The sequence below is a fragment of the Tympanuchus pallidicinctus genome, unplaced genomic scaffold (assembly GCF_026119805.1).
Source record: "Tympanuchus pallidicinctus isolate F22 unplaced genomic scaffold, pur_lepc_1.0 scaffold8, whole genome shotgun sequence".
NCBI lineage: Eukaryota > Metazoa > Chordata > Aves > Galliformes > Phasianidae > Tympanuchus > Tympanuchus pallidicinctus.
The window spans coordinates 52,051,951-52,071,425 of NW_026294802.1; the positions used below are offsets into that span (position 1 = coordinate 52,051,951).

Below are 19,475 nucleotides of genomic sequence, written 5' to 3' on the forward strand. Positions count from 1 at the left end.
TTCTGAAATACAAAATTTATTTTGAGCTTATATAAAAAAAAATCTTTAACACAGCGAATTCTGTTGCAAAACACCAACCATACAGGGGCACTTCCATTAAATTTGGGGCGAAGATCATTACCATCAGATCTCCCCAGATGGATCATTCCAGTTGAGAAGCACCAAGGAGTCACAAGGTGCTCCTCACCACCTCCAAAACCCATCAGTCTCACACATACCTTGCAGAGTGAGGAACTCTGAAACAGCAAACTGCATTAGTGCAACCTCACTGCTTAGTGCAGAACGGATGGGTCAGAAGCAGAGCCAGCAGTGAAGCCAGCAGTGAAGCCAGCAGCTCTCCTCGCAGCCCAGCGCTGCTCACTCCACACACATCACCTGCTGGGCTGTGCTGCTACTGCCTGCAAGTGTCATGGAAAGCTTCAAGTGTCCGGAAATCCCTCCAGGTGGGCGGCAGGCCATCCTGCAGAAACTTTCCGCAGCGCTGGCACGGAGCCTGGAACAGCTTTATGTAACTTCTTAACCAGGTCTAAGAGAGAAAGGGAGAGACATTAAGAAACGTGGATCTGGACATTCCCTTATGTCATCATTCTTGTCAAGCAGTGATCCCAAGGACAGGGGATGTACTTTGGCGAGGCCCCAGAGGTACACAGTGCTTTTATAAACAGAATGTGCAGAAGATCGGAAGGTCATACATAGCTGAATTCCCACTTTATTAAGAATATTCTGCTTTTTCAGTCACTTAAGCCAATTTGTTAATGGCAATTCACGCACTCTGAGCAGGAGGTTTTTGCAGCAGGAGAATCTCTGCAGAAGGCAAATGTTCCAATGCTCCTCGTATTTCTCCTGGAATTTAGTTGTTCCTGATGGGTGCCTTCTTCAGTTGAATATCAGTGCATCTCTTCCTATGAACATCCATCTCTCAGCCCCACTGCACACACACTGCAACACTCTGGACTTTTAGTAGCTGAAGATATAAGCACTTTCACAGCAAAATGACTTCCTCCCTAATGTGATTTTAAGATCAATACTCACTGGTCATAAAAATAGTGGGAGATTTTAAATCTGATTACAATGATATATATCTATAATCAGGGATGTATTTATAAATACAAAGGCAAGTGCTGAACTACAAGCAGTAAGAACAGGTGCTCTAGGTGCAGTTCTTGCCTCACAAGCGCTTCCTCCCATCGTCATACATTGAATTGAGCATTGCATAACTCAATTCCAAACTCAAGGATATACACAGCTGAAAAATACCCAGAGCAGCAGATTTATGCTGCGAGGGCCACGCATGAATCTTGTCATTTAAAGTCCTATTGAATTACATCGATAAGAGAAAATTGTTCTCTGAAGAAGAGGTCAGAGGAGTTTATTGAAACAAATCCTTCCATCTTCATCAGAGCTTTCTCTACAGCAACCAAACCTTTGGCCATCAATAGCTCTCCTCCAAAGAACCCCTCCACGGGCTTAGCACTAAGTGCAGGGACAAGGGCAGCAGAACACTACAAGTAAATTGCTGTTATTTACTTCAGCTCAGATGGACCCCGCTTGCACAACAGAGAAATCGAATTTTCTGAACCATAACACAAAAACAGTAAATAAGTTAAATTGGGCACTTGAGACATCTGTGGAAAGGGAACAGAACAAGTTCTCTGCTGCCATCAGAAAGCTGGGCCTCCTGTGCACCCTGTCATGTGGATTGCACAAGTGACATGTGAAGGGACGAACGCACTGACACTTGTGTTGTACATCTCTTTTTGCTTCGTTCACATTTTTAGCAGCCTTCTGTCCAATCGATACGGCAGGCCCACGGCTCACACAGGCGTGCTCCCCACTTCTATTAAACATTCATTTTCAGACAGGTGTTGAGACATGGATTGGACCTGGAAGAGCTGCCTTCACCCTTTGAAAGCCATGCTCACGTGCACAGCTCTCCTCTTAGCGGCCTTTTTATTGAATAAACAAAGAAACAAGCACAGCAGGTAAGCGAGTCTGACCTGAAATTACATATTGGAAAAGAAAGACATAAAAGAACCAATGCTATCTAACACACCCACAGATTGCCAGTGGCAAAATTAGGTGGTGGATTCTACAAAGTCTGAATTACATTGCTCCGAGTGAAGGGGTAATGTAATAGATGAACTAAAAAGCCTGAAGAGCAGAGAAAATCCCTCCCCAAAATCTCCTTTGGGAGATTGCAGCAGGAGAACAGCAACCACGTTCACTGCCAAAATTCATCTTCGTGGAAGGTGTTCTGAATCATAAACCCTTGTGACTACCAGGGCTGCTTGCATCCAAATGTATTTCACAAAGAAAATACTAAATTCGAGCAGAATTAAAGGTGATAAACTTAAATCTACATGAAGTTAGAGCAGTATTTTATCAATTGTATTCAATAACAGTGGGATATCCCAGCAAGCATTTCCTCTGCCCTGAAATCACCTGCTGCTGCACTGATCATCCACCCACAGCCCATCAGGATCCAGGTTTGGGCCAAAAGGACCAAGGATTCTTCCTGATGACATTCCTGCCTCCAAAGCTCTTCACTCACATCAGTGACCCTCATTCCCTGCTGTGCTGGGCACACTGATGAGCAAGCTGGAATACACTCACAGCTAATTTCACTGGAGCTTACTTTATGTCCAGAAAGCAACTCTGCACAGTGAGCACAGTGTGAATGGGCTGGACAGTAACAAAGAGCGTGGGGCAGCTTTTTCCTGCTGTCTTTAGAAATGACCCAGACTAGCTTTGCAAACTGGCATCACCAAGCAAATATTGTGGCTCCTGATAGAGCACCTCTGCACAGCACAGCCCTCAAACATCAGCTATCCCACAGTACTGAGACAGATTTTTCATCCTTACTCAGATACGATACAAACAATTACAGTTGATCTCTGCTGTCTAGCTTGGTTAAACAGGTGAAGTTACAACTGCATCACAACTGCCTCGTGCCATTTGCTGTCAGCATGCTCAAATCTGTCTGGAGGTAGTAAGTTATCTTCAAATTTACTTACCATGAAAGATCTGACTACCACGTCAGGCATCTGAGGCAGCTGGTAGTGCAGCAGGGCAGTGGTTGCGTGATCCGTCACCTGTGCCAGACAGAAGGAGAACATTCTCTCATTCATTCCACACCTCAGACATCTTTCTTCGAAGAAAAAGAAAATAAATTCCACAGGAAAGTGGCAAACCAAAGGCCGCGTCACTGCTAAGACGCTCTCAAAGAAGTTTTGGGTAGCTTTTCCCAGCTGCCTTCCATTCCCACTGTCAGCCTTCATACAACAATCAGCTACAGCAATCATGAAGACTGACTTCCTATGCACAGAGTGAGATCAACACATCTTAGCAAATTCAAACTCGTGGCAGAAGCTAATAATGTAAAATAATGTAAATGGTGGCCAGTGTGAGCAAAGTGATGCAGGAAGGCGGCCAGCTCAATGCTACGTGGAACAACACCAGAAGGACCCAGCCCTGCAAGGCATCTGAAGGACAGAAGGGGCCAAAGAGACTGCTTCCATCACTGTTAAAAGGATGGAAATTTCTCAAAAATAAAATACAGTAAAAAGCATTACACTAAAATAAAAGCCTACGTATCAAGCAATTCATCTAACTTGCAATGCCTGCAGCAGAAGAGCAGAGCCTATGCCTCTGTGATTGAAATCCCACACATTCTGTGAAATCATAAAGAAGCAAAGTTACTGAACAAACCACGCCAGAGGAAAACACTCTGATTTTCTCTTTAGATGTCCCCATTTTGACTCTGGTCATTTTTAAACAGAAAATGTGCTCCTTTAACATGTGTTGATCCCTTCAAGGAAAAAAAAAATGTAGCTAAATTAGAGATTCCTGGCAGAGGCCAAGAGTGTATAAAAAAAAAGGAGAGAGAAAAAAAAAAAAAAAAAGAAAAAAAAGGAAATAAAAAACCCCAAAGCTTTGATTGTGGTCTGTTTTATTGAGGAGAAAGAAAATACAAAATACTCTGATTCAAAACTACATTTTACTGGAAGATGAGGATACTCTTCTCCAATTTTTTCTGATGTGAATACTTCATACATTTAAATTGTATGGATTTATTTCAGGTTGCTTACGTTGAACAAATAGGAATCGAGCTCTCATTTCCTCAGAAAACAGGAATCAATTAATATGATTATGGTTTATAACTACGTGCATTAGTAAAAGGTTCCTGATAGAAAGCTTTTTAATCTACCAGACAGAGCCAGAACAAGATCCTCCATCTGGGAATTAGAGCGAGATAGAATACAAAGGACACGTAGAGCTGAAATAGCAAGGATAATTTCAAATAACAGGAGAAGGAAGCAATGGCTCAGTAGGGCTGCACTCCTCAACAGCTCCGTCACAGCCTTCGGGCAGAACTTCTCAGCCCAAATCTTTGGGCTGTGCTATTAAAGGCCTCAGACAACAAACCCAGCAGCACTCCTGCATTCTATCACTTGTAGTTCTATTTATGGGCCTCATCAGGAATTATCGAGAAGATGAAGCGTTCTTCTCAAGTGCTACCTATATATTTCCCAGGGCCTGGCCCGAAAGCACAATAAATTACGAGTAAGAAAGCGTGAATCGACATTACAAGTGCTATTCCCAACTAACTCCATTTGTTCCTAATTGGCATTTAGTCTAATTCAGCAAAGCGAATCGCAATGAAGCGCTCTGAATTTCACTGCAGGCAGAGGGGCGGCTCAGGGCTGTGAGTCTGCAAAAGATGCGCTCACAAAAATGCTCCCAAGGCTCCATCTGCAGCGCTGCGTCCAGCCTGGGGCCCCCAGCACAGGAAGGACGTGGAGCTCTTGGAGAGGGTGCAGAGGAGGCACTGAGATGAGCAGAGGGCTGGAGCTGCTCTGCTGTGAGGAGAGGTTGAGGGAACTGGGATTGTTTAGTTTGGAGAAGAGAAGGCTGCAAGGAGACCTCATGGTGGCCTTCCAGTGCTTGAAGGGAGCGTAGAAACAGGAGGGGAACGGCTGTGTGTGAGGGTGGATGGTGATGGGACAAGGAGGAATGGTTTTAAATTGAGACAGAGGAGGTTTAGGTTGGATATCAGGAGGAAGCTTTTCCCCTAGAGGGCGGCAGTGAGGCAGTGGCACAGGTTGCCCAAGGAGGCTGTGGATGCCCCATCCCTGCAGGCATTCAAGGCCAGGCTGGATGTGGCTCTGGGCAGCCTGGGCTGCTGGTTGGCGACCTGCACACAGCAGGGGGTTGGAACTGGATGATCTTTGAGATCCTTTTCAACCCAGGCCATTCTATGATTCTACGGTATGATTTTATGACCCTGACCCATGTAAGCTATTTATATGCTTCCATCCAATGCATTAAAAAACCAACAGGATTAACCATGCATCAGCAGCACGGTGTAACTCAAGTCAGCCACGGCGCTCAAACAACTCACGCGGCGTTTGGAAATGACTGCAGCCCAAATCCCGCCAGCTACACGAGCTTCTCCTTTTAAGATGGTGCTTTTACAGGATAGCACCAGACACGTCAAAGAATAGAAAGTTCTGAAGATATTTATGAGCAGCCGCTCTCCTTCTGCTGCGTTGCTACTTCTAACAAACAGTATTTTTTCCCCGAACAACAAAGTTGTTTTCTCTTGGCACCGAAGACGTAGAAAGTTGCTTAAAAATACTCTTATGAACAAATTTAAATTGACTGGCCACTTTGGTGAAGTTGCACATATGCTGTTCCCATTGTAATGTAAAGCTAATGAGATTCCGCAGGGAGATGAAAGCCACCCCAGCATTGCTAGAACACTAATCACATCTTCTGAACAAAAAGGAGGCGATTTCTACCATAAGCAAGTGCTTGTACAGTGCTTCTGCACCGGATCAAAGTGGGTGTCAAGCCTGAGGAAGAGGATATGGGAATGAGCCCCTCGGATCAAACCAACAAACATGATGTCAAACAGAAAAAGGGGGGAGGAGGACATGCTGGGCAGCACACAGGACAGAAGGGAGACTCAACGCTGCCGAGACAAGAGATGCTGACAGAAAACATAAATTGCCCCAGATTTCTGTTTTTAATAATAAAAATAAATCAAAAATCAATGCTGAGCTTTTACTAATGGCAGTGTGATTTCACACCGCAGCAAAGCAAAGCAAAACAAACTGAATAGGTGCCAGAGCATCCAAGGGACGCGCTTCTTGTTCCAGCCAAGCTGGAATCACAAATGAATTTATTTCAGCTGCAGGATGACATTTTGTGCATTTCAGGACTTCTCCTTTATTAACTTCACTTTCATTGCTATATCTCCCCCACTATCTTGGTTATCTGTCACTTTCTAATTTCTCTGCCTCTTTTTATACAGGAACATGCTCACAACAGCACACATTGATTAGGATAGCTGTTGCTCTGAACCCTGAAATAGATTTTCAAGTGATCTTGGAGAAGAGCTCAATATCTCACAATTCATACATTGAAAAGCATCTGGCGTCTTTGCCAAAGGAAAAAAAAAAAAAAAGCAATCTCCTGAAGCCACAATTTTGCTAAATAGACCAGCTATTGTTTAACTAAGCGTGTTCCCACTCTGAGACAGAGGAAAAAACACTTCAGGGACAAGAAAAAAAATCTAGCAAAGAGATGGCCTCAGGCTTCTCCTTTTAAACAACCCTAAGCTGTCCTGGGCTGCATGGAATTCTGCTTTGCTGAGGTCCAGTCTTGTTTTCAATGTGAATAAGAGAACTCCCCTTCTTAACAGTTAATTGTATTGCCTGAGAGATTTTTTTTCTCATTTTTTGTTTCCAAGCTGGTTAGAAATGTGTACTGCTGAAATGCATCTCTGCTCCTCGAGTCCCAGATGCACAGGGAATATGAAACGGACCGATCCTGGGTCAGACCTAATGTTCACTACTCTGCTGTGCAAATTAAACCTTGCATCCTCAGCCCCCCTGCAGAGCAGCCCGGCCCCAGCAGGGCAGTGGGGCACTGTGTCCCTGCTGCTGCCAGGGGCTCCCGAGCTGTGTGTGGGGAGGCAGTGTTGCCAGATGTCCCCAAACACTGCGTGCTGCTCCTCACGTGCATAAAAGGTCCTGAGCGCAGTGCTAAGCTGGGAGCAGCAAGCACAGCCCCTGGGATTTGTCTCTTCTGAGCCAACACCAGGCATTGCTACAGCATTGCTACAGCACTGCTCCAGCCACCCAACAGCACTGCTTCGCTGAGATTCTGCAAAATGGTCCTGCTGGCCCCCAGTAACACCATTAGTCATACATACAATGCTGAAAATTCATTCAAAAAAGAATCCCACAGCTCAAAGGCTGGGCATGCTGAACAAGTGCTTCCTCTAATGGCTGTATGAAGCACACAACCAGGGACCTGAGGCACAGCTCTCCTCCACAGATGAGGTTCCATACAGGCATGAAGCTGTATCTGGCACAAACACAAAACAGAAAAGTAAAAACATTTCTCTTGACTGAATCATAGAAGCTGTCTCTCTACTCTAATATTTTCTCATTGCTATTGGACGCGCTCTTCAAGAATAGGTAAAAAACTTCCCTTAAGAGTCATAACTTTCCTTGCAACTTACTTATTGGTTTATTCCCATGAGTGCAGCACTGAAAACTAATCTAATATAAAGGGATTCTCCAAATCCCCAGAAAGTTTTTTAATTTTTTTTTGGTAAACCCCTCTAAGTTCACGGCCTTAACAGCAGCCTACGGCAATGAGTTCTAAAGGATAATCAGAGCATGGAAAGAAAAAAAGAAGTTACTGTGTTATTAGTGGTTAGACCTCTTCTACCATGGAAAACTGCACAAGTGCCTCTGCTCATTTCCAAGGATTCCCATTACTCAATCTGCACTGCAGGTACGCACTGGAGTCTCCCTGGAGGGAATCAGCGGGTGGCTCGGGGAGGATGATAGATGGCACCTTGGCAAACAAGAGCTGATAATGCCATGGAAATCCTTCACACTCCTTTCCCCACGCCCTGCTCAGTAAAACGCTGCCATACATTTGTGGAGCACAGGATTTCTTCGTCGTTTTCAAAGCTCAGCATTTACGTGTTTATTTTGCTTGTTCTGCTCATTCGGAGTGGGTCACAGGTTTTATTCCACCTAAGCAGGTCCCCAAAGACAGCCACACGCTGATCGTGCAGAGGAGCAATGATGCAGGTGACCTGGAACAGTCCATCCCCTCTCCTTGAGCAGACAGCATCAATCGCCCGATAGCTGTCTCATGCATGCATTCATTTTACACGTGATTTTATTCCGAGATTATTGACAAGAATACATCTTCATACATTACAATACTTATATGCCCTTGGAGTGGAGAAGATTGTGCTCTGAGTTCCACCAGGGGATCACGCACCTCGCAGCAGCTGGACAGGCACCGATAGCTTCTCAAAGTCTAGATTAAAATGTGACTTGGGAGAAGTGATCAAACCAAAAAGGAGAGAGTTTTGTGGCATGCTGAAATGGAGACCATGTAGGTGTAAATAGGAGATTGGGATCAGACAGAAATAAACGAGCTTACAGCCTACGTGTGACTCAACCAGCCCAGATGAGCGCATCACGTAGCAGCTCACCGAGCAGCTGGCAAATGAAAGAGTTAACATCCAACACCGTCCCCCCATAGCACAGTTCTGATCCATTCAGAGCAGTTCTGCTGCACTACGCATCTCTTTTTCTGAATGCAAAGTTACAAATATTACACCATTCTCCACAATCTCTATGTGTATATATACCTGTTTAATTCTCAACGATCTGGATTTGTACATGCTTCTTCCTAAGATTTAAGCACCAGAATAGTTCCTGATTTCCCGTTTTGTTCCTACTCTTGTGCTAGCAGACAAAGACACAGGAGGTGTTAAAATAAGGAGGTTTGAGATCAGAACAGTTGCCACTCCTGCCGAGTTTAAATGTCAGACTAATATGGAAGGCTGCAAACCTTTTCAGTGCTCCTTGAGCTTCTGCCCTTTCATCCTCCCATTTTCCAGCTCCATTCTCTGAACCTAACCCTCCTGGTGGATTCAATAGCCACAAAGCTTACTCACCCCAGGACCAGACAGCAGAAGGCTCTGGGGAACTCACAATATGACCGGATGCGTTAACAGTAATGGGCCCTCTGGGAGCTGTCCCCCATCAAATGATACACACCCAGGTATCCTGCCTATTAAGGAGAGAGAGAAAAGGCATGCTGACACAGCCAGCACTTGCAAACAAAAGTCAGGACAAATTTAGCATCACTTGACAGGGTTGGATTGAAGATCAGAGGTCTCCGGTCCTTAACCTGGAAAGTCATCCTGCAGCCCTGTGAGATTTTGACAGGCTTGCAGCTACCACAGACAGGTATCCTGTGAGCTCCAGATGCTGCTGTATTATCTCTGAAAGCAAAGTTTGAGAACACGGTGTGGCTTTTAAAGAGAAACGTCCCTGCCTTTCAGTGATGGGTGACTTCAGAGCATTCAAGGCAGCAGGGCTGGAGGGGTGCCTGGGCTCCTCGGTTACTCATCCGTACTTTTCCTTCTCATACAGCACTCCTGTGTCATGGTTCTGCTGATTGCCATGAGGAAAGCATGCCAGGAAGATTCAGAAATACTCTCTGACCTTATTACCGGTGATCCTTCAGTCACATTAAAACATTTTTTGCTAAGGCCTTGCAGTACTGCAATGCTAACAGAACGTAATAGTTTCCCTCAACTTATTTTAACTACTTCCTCTGTTTTGCCACAGCTGAGCAGCTATTCCAGGATGTCTAAATGTATACAAGCACAGTTTCAGAGAATAAAGACAAAACCAAACACGGCAGCACCGAGAGAAAACTTACTGTGCTGAACTACAGCGTTTTCTGACATCTGTTTGAAAACCTGACTTCAGCCTCAGCTTTAGCTTATTTAACTACCAGCTCAACTGTGCAGAATCTATTGATTAGAAAGCACCATCACCTTGCATTCTGACAGACTTTACACACAGGAGTCTCAGAGCTCTCTACGACCAACCCAGCAATAGCTCCTGTGAAGTCAGCAAGTATTCCCCCCAGCTGAAGGGATGCTGAGAACTGATCCAAAGACAGGCTGCTCAAGGTAAGGCAATGACAGAGCTGGGAATGATCTATACAAGGACAGAGCCGTTGCACCGGTTCAAGGCAACCCTTACTCCTGTAAGGCTTTCCTTTCTTTGGTGCATATTTTTGCACTTGGTGTTATTTATTGAGAGAGAACTGGAGAACAGGAACTTCACAGTCAGGTCAGATGGCGTTATTTTAGAGGATTGAGGAAGAGATCAGCCACTTATTTCATGCACACACAGACGTGCCCACAGGCAGACAATGATACAAATGCATCTTCTCTCTTCGTTTTGGAATTATCATCCAAGGCATTCTAGAGAAATCATTATTAACTAGAAAATAAAGATTCTTATGTACCCAAAATGCTGTCACACAGGCAGCTGTCAGAAGGGTATTTCACAGCTTCCCACTGAGCTCTCTCCCTTCTATCTGAAGGCTCTCACCTGAACCTGAAATTTGCTTTATGGACTTACTCACCAGTCCTTAACTTGGACTCCTAAGCAAACTGTTGGCTTACTGTGCACTTATCTTTCACGTTGAGAAAGTTACATAATCAAAACTCAAGAATCAGCATCATTTAGCACAAACGTTTGCAATATAACTTAAGTGTTCCAAGTTACTCTAAAGAAAAAAAGCCAGGAAGACAACCTTATGCCCAAATGAGACTACAGTCTAAAACACAGATGGGGAAACTGAGATGATGCACTTGATTACAGAAAGTTAAATTTATTCCATTGCAAAAATTACTTAAAAGTGTACTGATAAACTATTTACTAAGATTGATGCTGTTTTACTTCCCGCTGGATTACCCTACTTGACACAAAATATTTTTGAGGAGTAAGAAAAAATAAAGAAAGAATATTTAATCCACTAATCTCTGGAGTAAAGAACTGACTACAGCAACATTTTGCTTTAATGCTAGACAGAGAGGGAGAGCAACCAAAGGGAGGAGAGCCTCCCCAAAAGCTGTCCTTTGATCTCCAGCAGGCTAATACCACAGGTCAAACATCTTTGCTTCTGTCTGCATCTGAAGTCTTGGAAGAAAGATGCATAAATAGAGTCAATATGCCATACTCTGACCTCTGCTTTTATGCCCTTTAGAGTCCCTGCCCCGTATTTGTTACAGAAACTACAGAAACAGATGAAAGGCAGCCAGTGTGCTAGCTGGAGACTCGGGCTCCTTGAACTGTGGCTTGAAGATAAGGAAGAAGAATTTAACCCCAGAACAATCTGAACTTGCAGCATTTTTACAAGAGGCCTTCGAAGATGAATGTTCTCCCGCATGGAAGATAGCAGAATACCAAGATATCGAGTTTCCAGAGGAGGGAGGCAACCAAAAAGAATGAATCCAACACAATAAAATCCTAAATAAAATCCCTCCTTCCCTCCAAAAATTTAAACCAAACCAGAGAGTACCTCAAAATTCCTTGTGAAATTTTAAGTCTACGACAGTAAAACCTCCAACTTCCCATTCCAAACCAATGACTGAAATTGTGGTGGGATATCAATGGTAAGGGATTTATAACACATGACAAAGGAATAAAATATGAATTTTTATTTAAAACCAACCCTACCTGTATCTCACGTGTGTTACATAGAGAGAAACGATGTGGGACTTACCTTCTGAAACACCTGATAGTTGGATTTGGACCATATGTCAAGCTGCAATAGGAAAAACAAAGTTATGGATTACTACATGTAATTACCACGAAAAAGAATGGAAGCAGCTGTTCAACTCAAAGCACAGGCAAAGGGAGCGACGGAGCTTCAGTTCTCAGTTCACTACTTTGACCCATCAACCACATCTGCTGCGATTTAAGAAAGGGAAATAATGACATCAGAGTTAATTTGTTTTGCAGTGAAAAAGGAACACAGTTCATTACAGTTTCAATAAAAATATAAATGTGAGATCTGTTGAATTAATGTGTTCCCTTTAAAAAATGCTCATCTGTCTGAGGCTGCGGCTGATCTGCACAAATATTCATCAGCTTTGGTCTGTTCCTTAAATGAGGGCATTCTTACTAAGTTGATGCTCATCTTGTGTCTGAATAAGCGATTCAGTTACAATGACACAAAGCACGTTTAGCTGAATTAAGCCAAAGCACTGCTCTTCTGGGACTAAATAAAGCATCCCCTAGGAAACTGCATTTACATCCGTAGACAAAATCACACCGGCTGTAGATAACTGCACACATCCATGACATAAGCGTGTGCTCAGCCAGATAGGAAATAAATGTTGGTAACCCCAGAAAGCAGAAGGTAATGCTGCCCTTGTTGAACAACCAAGTGGCTCGCACGTCGGACAGTTCGAAGCGATGTGCCAGTGCTCTTTAGCCCAGCCCTGTGGAACAGCTTGTACTCTGTCACAGAAAAGCAGCAGGGAAGAAAAAGAAAAAAAGAAAAGCAGAATTTCCTTCAACCCCTGACTTGCAAATCACTTTTGTCTTACAGATCCCACTATACTCAAGCACTAGGATAAGAAAAGCCATCAGCTTCACTCATTAGTGCCAGGTTTCTTCCAAAGTGCACAAAATCCCCTGGCATGTCCTCGCTTGCAAATTCACCTTTAATCGTGGAGAAATAGACACATACAATGGCTCTGGCTTTCTTGGAGAAATGCGTTCAAATGCACACGTAAAACCTGCATTGCATTATTTAGTTGTTCTATCAATTGTATAATACACTTGTTTTATTAAAATATGGCAAATGATGCTAAAAATGCAAATAAGAGATCTCAAGCTAAATGTACAATCCTGAGAATAAACAGTGTGGTACCAAACACGGTCTGCCAAGTTTACACCTTAAGAGAAATGGATTTAAAGGAAGCAACTCCGTGCTGGGTTCACCTCCTTTATTATAAAGCACAGCCAGTTATCTCAATCCGACTTGCAGCAGTGCTCACAAGCTGCAGCTGGAACAAGCCTTCTGAAAGGCACACGGGTTAGAGCCTGGAATGGAAGAAGTCCCAGCATGTGCATAAAACACACAGGAGGGGGAAGGCCACTGAACCCCAGTAATTAATGCACATAGGTTAAATGGCTGGGAACGCTACCAGTCCCCATGTCTTTAAGACTAAAGCTGTTATGTGCCTGCCTTCAGAACAGTGGCACAGAAGTGACTCCTGAGTTTCCAAACCTCAGCCTGACGGGTGATGTTAAAGATTTTAGCATCACTTCTGAATGGACGTGTCATGGCTTAGCAGTGCTGACCTTGCCGTGAGACAGAAGGCAGCTGATGCCTCGATGCCTTTTCCAGGTCAGCCGAAGGCAGAAGTACCCTAAGGCATGTTACCTTCAAAACTTTACATTTATGGCTCTTAAGGCAGGTTCAAGAACCTCAACACCGACACTGCTCCTACGAGCAGCAGCCCAGCTGGGACTTGGAGCCATGCATGATTCTCTGTGCAGTGTACCTGCGCCTGTGGGGAAGGAAGCATCACATTTCCATATTAGAAAAGTCTACACTTAAAAATAGAATATTAATACAGATTTTTTTAAGCTGTTTTTGTGTAAGTTTGGGCTTGCTTCAAAAGCAGAGTTGCTATAATTGGAATATATACATGGTTTTGCTAATCTCCAGTGATCACACGCAGTGTGTGATCCTCTCTAGGTAGATTTGAGATATAAAAAAAAAAATTAAAGAAAAAACTCCACTTCAGATGCTGCATTAAGCATTAAGATGAGTCCAACAGGTTCTGAAATGTTCATTAGTTGACAAGGAGAGTGGAAAGCTGAAAAAGTAATGAAAGTCTCCTAGGTGTGATGTTAGCTGAGCTGAAAAAGAAAAAAAAGGAAAAAAAAAAAGCTACCAGCCCCTCCCCAAAGCACACGCAGAAATCCTACATGACTGCCCACCTTTCCCCCAGCCAGAGGATGAAGGCAGAGGCGGATTAAAGAATGCATCGTTACAGGTCTATTATTCTTCAACTTTTCACTTTCAATCAAGACACACATTTGTAACTAAAAAACTGCTGAAAGCACAATTCCAGGGCATCCTCTGCATGTGAATTAAACTGGGGCTTTTTTTCCCAGCGCCCCGTTCTCCCCACCCACCCCCAGCATAAGTAACGAGAGGCCATTTTCTGAAGGTCATCTGAACGATTTCAAAGGCGATAACAAATCAGAATGTTCCCTGCATCTAATATCAAACAGGTCCTGTGCCAACACTTATTAGAGAAATCGGATTCAACCCCCCTTCACCCAAACACACACACACCCAGCTTTGAAGTGGAAAGAATACGGGGATCAGAAATTACCCGAGAGACAGCGCGGGCTGTCTTTGAAGCTTTCCTTTGATACTACTATTTCTTTTCCTCTCTTACGCTAGGAGGCTAAAAGCTGCCTTCGCTTATTGATATGGGGTAATTAATGAAGCCACAGCATTAACATAACCCCAGTTCCTTAACATGATAATTCAATAGAGACACTTATGTTTCTTTAGTTAAGTCGAACGGATGCAGAAATCAGAGTTTGGCTAGGCAGGGATGTTAAGTGCCCACTCCAAATGCACCCTGCCTTGCTGCTCCGTGGTACCAGAGTCCAAAGAGAAGCAGGGTGCTGCCCACCACGCCAGCAGAATCCCAATGCATCTCTATTTTTATTGGCAGACTAGGTTAACTAATGGTTCAGCTGACGATCAGCCTGCCCTGCAAGAGCGAGCTGCACAGCTTCATTTATTCAGGAATCGGGACAACATTAGTAATTAATTACTATCGTGGTTAAATTCCAGTGCACAATGAGTATGTCAAAGTTTGAAATCGAAGGTGGCACGGTGCCATAGCTGAAGCTACAGGGCTAATTAAAACACATCAGTATGGGGTGGACGTAATGGCTGGTACAGTAAGCAGGAGAGAGGCAGAGCAGTCAGCACACAGAGCCGGCTGCATGACAGCGCTGCCACAGCTCACCTATTGTTTTTGCAAAGTGTCACCAAAAATGTCTAAGTTATGCAGCTGGCAACCTGGCAAAGACACATTCTGCAGGGTTTGTGAATAATTCACGAGAGAAGTACACGAAGCACTTAAGAAACACACTGATGCTTTGTCTATATAAGCAAAGCTTGAAAATAAAACGCCAAAGTGCAGTATCCTATTTTACCCATGGAAAGCTTAACACTACTTTTCATTTTTTCACCTTCACTTTGAAAGTATTTAAGTCTGTAAGAGAGAGCAACCAATTTAACTAGACTTCAGTACAGCAGAAACCACGGGAAGCTTTCGCATAAGCTCCTGTCAGTGCAGACAGTGCGACGTCTAAGTGCACAGCAACCCGCATAATGCAACGTCAGCTCTCCTGTGTACCTGCTGGCAGTGCCTCAGCATGCTGCCACGCACAGCTCTGAGAGCCACCCATGTTTGTTTTACTTCTAGATCTGCCTGCCTAATGCACCAGATGACACCAGTACCTCTCCTGTTTGCTCTCTCCCTTCTCTCTCCACAAATGCAAAATTTGCTAAACCAGTTGTGCTTTCCCCTTCTGTGCCTCACAAGGCACGTTCCACTTTCTGCCTGTGCCGTCCTTCAGTTTTTTGTTGGACAGTGCTGAATACATTGCACTGCCCCAAACCTCGCCGTTCAGAGAAATCCCCCCAGAGAATCTCACTTTTAAAGGACCTTCTGATATGTGGGCTTAGGAGGCTTGCTCAGAAGACCACCACTCAGCTATTTGCACGTAGAGAAGTGCAAGGATGCTGTGACTTATTCCAGCGCCCCTTCTTCAGCATGACTTACAGAAAAAAGAGGAGCTTCAGAACTGCCATACTGTATGATACCTTTTTAGTTACTCTCATCCTTGCTGTTTACAAATATTAAATGATCCCTACAAATAAGCAAAACCCCCAATCAGCAATCACTGTGCAAACTGCTAGTGGGAAAAGCAATCACTCCCTACAGCAACTCCAAAGCTTCTCTGCGTTTTTATTATCTAACAAACAGGATGCTCACTGATCTCCTTCACACCTTTCTGAGTCTCTGAGCACTACTGCTTCCTTCCCAGCACTAGGCTGGAAACTGAGAAGCTAGAACAGTGGAGCACTTTCCCTACAGCAGCTGTTGTGACAGAGAAGGAATTGGAATGGACTATGTTTGCAATCGACTGTAATCACTCATTCCCAGCAGGCACAATAAAGTAAAGCGAATCATTGCAAGAGCACTATCTTATTCTTATACTCCAATTACCAGTGTAGTTAATTAGTGGAAAAAAAGGGAGCCCACTGTTTGTCAATATGTGCTCCAGTTGGCAAAACTAGCAAGCTACGCATATATTCAATCTTCCAAGCCAAATTTACTCATGATTTAAGAGGCTGCAACTCCAGTTCTACCAAAGTCAGACGAGATGTTCCTATTTATACCTGAAATGCAGACCTACAGCTTTGCTCCAGCCTTGAGATGGCCCAATGGAATAGCAACTGCCACGGTACAGACAGGGGTTCATCCAGCCTCGTGGGAGCCGTCGCATCGCCCCGCTTAGAATGCTGAAATGTAAGTTGGTAGAGAACAGCCTCCCCTGCAGACTGCTTGAAGCAAGAAGGCAAAGCAGGTGTTAGCAGTGCTGCTCAGGAGGAGGTAACTGCTCCCTATGGACACAGACAAAGGTTAGTGCCCCGTGCCCAAAGCCAGCCGTGGTGAGAACCACTCTCAGATGACAACAGTGGAGGAACACAGCTCTCCTGAGAGCTAACCTGGAGCGAGACAGAAGCTGCACACCAGATGCTGAGTTTTGCAAAGGAACTTTTACCCATCTTTTCAGCACATACAGCATAATTATATTTCAAGGGAGCCTCAAAGAAAACTGGATTCATTGGAGAAAATGAGCACACCCACATGAAATGTGACATGGGAAACCAACAAGTGGTGTCAGTGCTTTTTAGGCTATTCTTTCACTTCCCAGCAGGTCTCAAGGTGAAGAGGGGCTGATGCTTTAGTCTGCATTTGTATGCTGATATACTGGGAGTGGGGTGCAACTGCTTCTGCTGCAAAGTGGTGTTTAAACCCGTAGATCTGAGCAACACAAATAAAAACATCAGTGCGTTTTTATTTTACTCTTCCCTAGGCCAATCCCCCACCCTTCAAGTAAGAATCTCTCATCTGGGAAACGTAGCTGCGTGACACTCTTTGGCAGATCTGCTCCTGGCCTTTTCTAGGGAACAGAGATTTAGACTGGAGCTGCTGAACCCTGGGTCAGTACACAACGTGCTGCTGTGTGCTGAAACCCAGTTATCACTTCAGAAAGGAAAGAAGTCTCACCTCATTATAACATGGCCTATGGGTGCCAAGTACTCATCTTGATATAATGAACTTTGTATTTTAATAGGCTTCATAATCAGAAGAGAAAGCTCCAGAGAGAAAATGTGCAACATGGAGGCATTTAGTACTGTTTCTGGCACAGGAGTGTCCTGCTATCTCAGTAACAGAGACCACGCCACCCTGAGCCAAGGAGGAACAACCTGAGCCAAAGGTGTCAGCTCCTGTCCTGAACTCGGGCTGCAGGCGGCCATCTGGAGTCAGGAGAAATGCAAGGGTTCAAGCATGGTGAATGGCTGATGAAACAAAACCCTCGTGGAAGCAGGGAACACTCACCTTTAGTGGCTGCTGTTCAAGACGAGCCGATACTGACAAGGAAATTACTGAGGACTACCTAGCAGTGATTCTCATGGCTGAGCTTATCAAGTTGAACACAAAGCTAGCCCAAGATTTCCCAAAAGCTCTCAGAAAAGAAAAGACTGAACCTTGGGCTATTGATGTGCTCGAACACTGAAAAAATGTTTTCTCAGTAGACACTATTAATGAGGCAACCGGGGGTCTAAGGTGATAAATTAGAAATTCAAGCTAGAGCATCAGAGCTTAGAAAGAAGTCAGACATTTGGGTATGAAAAATCCAAGGAAAGCATGATAAATTTAAACCCTGTAAAACATCCACAAATTCTTCTGACAGTTTTGTGATTCCAGCATACTTGTGATGGGATGCCTTTTCTCTGACATTTAAATATCAGCTAAAAATAAAATTGATGGTTGCTGGATACATGATAACCTACCTTGCCATCGTCAGTATAGACGTTTTCATTGTATCCTTTTACTATCGTCCGGTCAATGAAGAGGCTCCGCATCACCACTATCACTTTTAACACTTTTCCTAAGGTAACCTATCAAGAAAAGGACAAACAAGGTGAAGGAGAGCTAATGGTGTCTGAATTCACAAGACCATCATGTTAACAGCTTAAGCTGATGCAATCTCAGTTTTCAATATTTTATAGACAGAACAAAACAGGAGATCTGAAAACACTGTGCACATTATGAGGAAGAGACAGACCATAAAGTGCAGAGCAAACATTCATTTGCAACCAAAAATGTATGAATTCACAGAATTCCCTTGTGCAGACACGACACAGCCAAGCAACTCCCTCCATTTTATAAACAACACAACTCAACAACTTGTCAAAAAACAGTGAGCAAATTATGATTAGTTTCAATGTATTCTACATTCTCCAATGGGAGTCCATGTAAGCAAAAATAATTTGAAAGAAGAATCAGGCTCTTCTAATGTAAGCTTTTAAAAGCATGCCATAGGTTCAATGTAAAACACTTTAGGTCCACACTTTAGGTAAAAATATTTACAAGAAAACAAAGTGGGACAATAGCAATTACAACAGCAACAATCTCACATTTTGAAAGGTTTAATTTTCTTTTGTAGTAACAGCAAAGGGCAAGGAATAAAAGTAGCATCTTGGTCTGTCACAATATAACAGCAGAAATAAACCTAAATTACAGTATCGACAAAGAAAACAATAATGAAGATGCTTTAATCTAAAAATCAATTTAACATTCAAAGATGAACTTGTACTTCAATCCTGTTTAAACCTCTAATAGGAATTTTGTCTTTCTGTCCTGTTGTACAAACATGATGGAGTTTTCACTCGTCCACAAAAGCACAAAATTGCTCTTTATTCTCTTAGTCAGCACCAGTTACTCATGTTGAAACAAGGTGGGAGGCAGCAGTCGTTAGCAGAAATTAAAAAGGAAAAATATACAACAAATCAATAAAGACGCACAGTGACTGATTTCTTTGGGAGTGGATTTATCTGCTGATGTTAGCAGGAAGATGATGATTGCTCTCGCATGTGTTCATCTGAACTGGATGAAGTGCTGGAACACAGACAGCAGAAAACAGGCGATGCCAACGCCGATGGACTGTGCTGGAGGACTGAGGGCTGGGACGGGAAACGGGGGAAGGAATGGAGTGACAGCACAGAGCTTTTTTAGAACAGTCACCCAAAGTGCTGTAAATACCAGTTTCCCATTTTAAAGAACTACACAGCAGGACAGTTACAGATCCTAAAAGAAACTGATGACAACTCTTTGGTGTGGGATGTGGAAAAAAGCAACTCCGGGCCAGAAGAGTTAGAGCAAGAGGAAAGAATGAGTTGACAGCAACAGACAGATCAAGGGAAAGAGAAGGGAAAAAGAAGTCAAT

At 43.7% G+C, this 19,475-nt stretch overlaps 1 protein-coding gene across 2 annotated transcripts in view; it reads right to left on the minus strand.

Annotated features, from left to right (window-relative positions):
- Positions 1 to 19,475, minus strand: part of MED27 (mediator complex subunit 27) — an 80,608-nt gene continuing 61,133 nt past the window's right edge. Inside the window, exons 5-8 of one of the 2 annotated variants that reach the window (XM_052669358.1) lie at positions 18,040 to 18,147; positions 11,629 to 11,670; positions 3,015 to 3,092; positions 1 to 526 (exon numbers count right to left, since the gene is read on the minus strand). In XM_052669358.1, coding sequence (XP_052525318.1) covers positions 392 to 526; positions 3,015 to 3,092; positions 11,629 to 11,670; positions 18,040 to 18,147 — 363 coding nt within the window. In that variant the 3' untranslated portion in view covers positions 1 to 391. The remainder of the gene's footprint in view (positions 527 to 3,014; positions 3,093 to 11,628; positions 11,671 to 18,039; positions 18,148 to 19,475) is intronic. The other variant, XM_052669359.1, reaches the window with a different exon arrangement.